The 3,649-nt window shown below is 48.4% G+C and overlaps 2 protein-coding genes across 2 annotated transcripts; both read right to left on the reverse strand.

Annotated features, from left to right (window-relative positions):
* Positions 1-1,688: 1,688 nt before the first annotated feature.
* On the reverse strand, positions 1,689-2,491 carry LOC117194360. The gene is made up of 3 exons (XM_033398932.1): positions 2,405-2,491; positions 2,071-2,334; positions 1,689-1,981 (listed from the first exon to the last, which is right to left on the reverse strand). Exons 2-3 carry the CDS (start codon positions 2,307-2,309, stop codon positions 1,879-1,881), a joined length of 342 nt encoding a protein of 113 aa, XP_033254823.1. The 5' UTR covers positions 2,310-2,334; positions 2,405-2,491; the 3' UTR covers positions 1,689-1,878.
* Positions 2,492-2,612: 121 nt separating this feature from the next.
* Positions 2,613-3,381, reverse strand: LOC117194814. The gene is made up of 3 exons (XM_033399297.1): positions 3,076-3,381; positions 2,874-3,031; positions 2,613-2,793 (listed from the first exon to the last, which is right to left on the reverse strand). Exons 1-3 carry the CDS (start codon positions 3,379-3,381, stop codon positions 2,613-2,615), a joined length of 645 nt encoding a protein of 214 aa, XP_033255188.1.
* Positions 3,382-3,649: the final 268 nt, after the last annotated feature.

The following is a 3,649-nucleotide window of genomic DNA, read 5'->3' on the forward strand; positions in this document are numbered from 1 at the left end:
GGCCGCCCAGGGCTGTCACGCTACGATAAAATAAAAACAGCTGTGTCGTAAATGTGCGATTAAAAATTCAACGAAATATTTGTATCCCCGCGAAGCTTGGTTTTTGGAGATCAAAAAGGTCTTCCATATCCCGATGTCTCCGAAGATAGGGCTTATCCGAAGTCCCTTCAAAATGGAAGAGCCTAATCCTCTTTTACATTAAATCGGATTTAAATATAAACTCTATAGCGGCAGATATTCAAATTTATTTTCTTGGAAATCCTCACAGAAATTTAAATGATTAAATTCCAAGTGCTCTTAAAGATGGGAAACCGAACCAAACTGTCGTCTAGGGCCTGAAATTGTCCAACTCCTGATGGCACTTCAGGTGACGGCGTAAACGCCAAGCTCCGCCTGAGGGGGGCCAGGAGGGCCCATGGAGTGGGGCCATAAAACAATTTTGTTGTAAATTTACGATACCCCCGGCCATGTATGACAGAAGGTACATAAATACTCGAACACATAAAGGCACGGGGCAGGAGGCAGTCGACATTTTCTTTCCACCAAGAAATTAGCAAAGGATGGAGGGTAGGAAACGAAACGAGATCCATTGCTCCACCATTCTTTTGGAGGATACATGATAGAAAATGTAGGTGTTAGAGATTGACGTAAGGCAAATCCCGGTTTTTCACACTGGGCTTAACTTTGTATTATAATTGGACATCCCATCGTATTTATGTATATATTAAGCCTATGTTTTGTGTTTGTATGGGGGTTTCTTTCATTGTCCTCCTCACAGGACAAGTGTCTTTTAATCAAATTACAATTGGGGTTAATTTAATAAACTCTCACTTTCTACCTTTCACAGGATCTGTTCTATCTTTCATGTGTGTCCTGTGGCTGTTTTAAATGTGGCTGGCGCTGTGCCTCTTGCAAATAATTCACTTTCTTTTGCCTCTTGTAAAGAGTGTGCGGTGTGTGTGATTATGGGTTACGTGTTCGAGTGTCTGTATGCTATGGGTGTGGACGAACATTATTGGATTGCATTGAAAGAACTGGTAGCTTAGAAATAATGTATCGGCACTGGCGTTACGTTGCCTAAACGTAACGCTCAAGAGAACTAGTCCTCTGATCTACTATAATTGTTGAATACACGTTGCTTAATCAGACGCACCAGCTGTGCATAATTTTGTAAATTTTTTTTTGGGAGATATTTCTTTAAACTTTTTTTTCTTGAGTTTTGCCATTTTTAAAGTCTATCAAACAAAATTTAGAACTGAACTGCGTAAAAGAAACAATTTAGAAGAACTGAAAAAGCCGAAATGGAAACGAGTAGAAAAACGATGTTTCTTTTTTTGAACACCAAACGCTGGCACGGCCCTGTTCGATGCGATTCGCCTCTGATTGGTTCCGCTTCAGCTTGAGATCGGTCTGATTTGGCCAACTGATTTGGGGAAGCAGGAAAGCGCTCCCGATTTGCAATAACAACTAGTAATACACGCATATATACGGCATGATATATATGTAGGCAATGGTAAACGAAAGACAACTAGTATTCCCTGGGGGTTGGTGGTGTGGTTGTGTTGCGCCCATGTCGAGCAATCGGAACCCAGATAGGACTGGGCTGAGTTCCTTCGCTGAGGTGTGTGTGTGTGGTGTGGTGTGGTGCCGGTTTTTGTACGAACATATTTGCTTTCTAACTTATTTCCCAAATTGATTTTGATATTCCTAAATTCCGGGATCCTAACTGAATCCCTCTCTCCATGTCAAGGTCCCTCAAGTGTGCTGCTGTAGGTGTCTATGTATGTGTTCCAGGTGAAATGTGTTGACATGTGTGAGTGTGTGCGTGTGGGATGGGCTACCACTGCGCCGTTTCTATCTCCGGACTACGAACGCCGCTCAGAAGACAATGAGCAGGTTGTTCTCATTGAAGCCGGCGGAGTGTCCGGCGTTACGTACAATGAAACAGGATCCATCGAAGTGCATGCGCTTCTCATTGCGACTACAAAGGACAGAACAGAACGGAAGTTAGCAGAGCAGGATGACGGGCGAGGGGGAGGGGGAGGTTGAGAGCATCGGTTTGACACTCACCGAACAAACAGATGCGAGGTCTTGCCCAGAGAGGCAGTGCAATGGATGCCAGGTGTGGTCAAAGTGGCCGATCCATTGCCGGGACTGGTGCGAATCAAGCACTTGTTGTCCACACGAGTGACCTTCACCAGGCCATCGGCTGCCTGGGTGATGCGAAATCCGTTTATGTCATAGATCTCAGTGCCATCCTCGGTACAGGTGTAAGCTGAATTGGCAATCACGTCATGGGCTTCAGCCATATAAGAGGGACCATGCCGCGAGTCGCTGCGAGAAGTTCGGGAATTAAATCGAAATTAGCCAAATAAGAAGCGATGCAATTGGCCGGGGGACTCACTCATAGAACACTGCCAGGGTGTAGTCCTTGGTCAGATCGGTGAGTGTCGGTTGTGGTGCGCGTCCCGGCTGTGTCCACCAGGTAGATGAGAGCGCACGCCTCGCTGGTGAAGCTCACCCCCTTGTACCACATCTTGGCATAGCGACTGTAATGGGAAGATAATTCAAAGGATTCAAATATGCCACGTTGGGGTAAGGGCCATTCCCACTCACACAAACTTATTGCCCTTCATGCCGTCGTAGGTGACTATTTCGACTTTAGCGCCGCTCTGCAAGATGCGTCCATTGGGGTGGATCAAAGCCGAGTTGCTGCAGTTGCGTGATAGAGCAACTGCCACCATGCTGCGCTGATTGAGCACGCGCACCGCCTTGTCCAGAGTCATGTCAATTCTGCCCCATGCAAAGAAAGGTATTAACATTAGGGGTCGGTCTTAAAGAAGAGCCAAGGGGCTGGGGGCGTCCACACTCACCGCACGCCATCGCGGAGGCGCAACTGGATGGTGCCGTTCGTCATGGCAATGGGTCCAGAGCCGGGACATGCCGGCGGTGTGTGGTTCTCGAGCTCGAAGTTGCGTGTGCTGCTCACGCGTGCCAAGGCGTATGGTGAAGGGGGCATTGGAGACGGCAACTGTTGGGAATTCTGAGATTGAGCATAGAATCGGCTAGATTTACAAATATGCAGGAGCCCCTTTCCAAGCAGTAGTTCTGCTCGTTGTCGAAGCCATAGGTGGGCGTGGCATTGTAGCGCCCTGTGAGTGCCTTGCCGTTGTGCGCCATTTTGCCAGCGTCTATTTCCTGCATATTCCCTGGCCCGTACTGGGGAGGGTTGGAAATGTGTATGCCCGGCAGTTGGACGTATGGACGGGCCGACTGACTGCCGACGGGGTAATTGGCGCACTCCTTGGAAATGCCGCTGGTGATGGTGTTGGTGCCAACGGTGGCGCTGCTAGCGAGACTGGAGCTGCTGCCGCGATCCATGTGGCCCACGGAGTCCGTGCCGGAGGACAGCGAGATGTTGCTCATTTGTTGGGACAGCTGCCCCCCAGTCATGCCGACACGCAAGCTTGCTTGCTAAGGGAGGGGGGATGAGAAGGCGAGAGGTAGTAGCGGAAGTTAGATCCGGAAGGAAATGAAGAGGTGAGGAAGTGAAAGTGCCAGAAAATAATTGAATACCGGCAGGAGAGAAAACGACAGATACGAGAGAAAGTGTCAGCAGCGCAGAAATCGAATGACTTTGCAACTGTTG

This window comes from Drosophila miranda (genome assembly GCF_003369915.1).
Source record: "Drosophila miranda strain MSH22 chromosome Y unlocalized genomic scaffold, D.miranda_PacBio2.1 Contig_Y3_pilon, whole genome shotgun sequence".
In the NCBI taxonomy this organism is placed as follows: Eukaryota; Metazoa; Arthropoda; class Insecta; order Diptera; family Drosophilidae; genus Drosophila; species Drosophila miranda.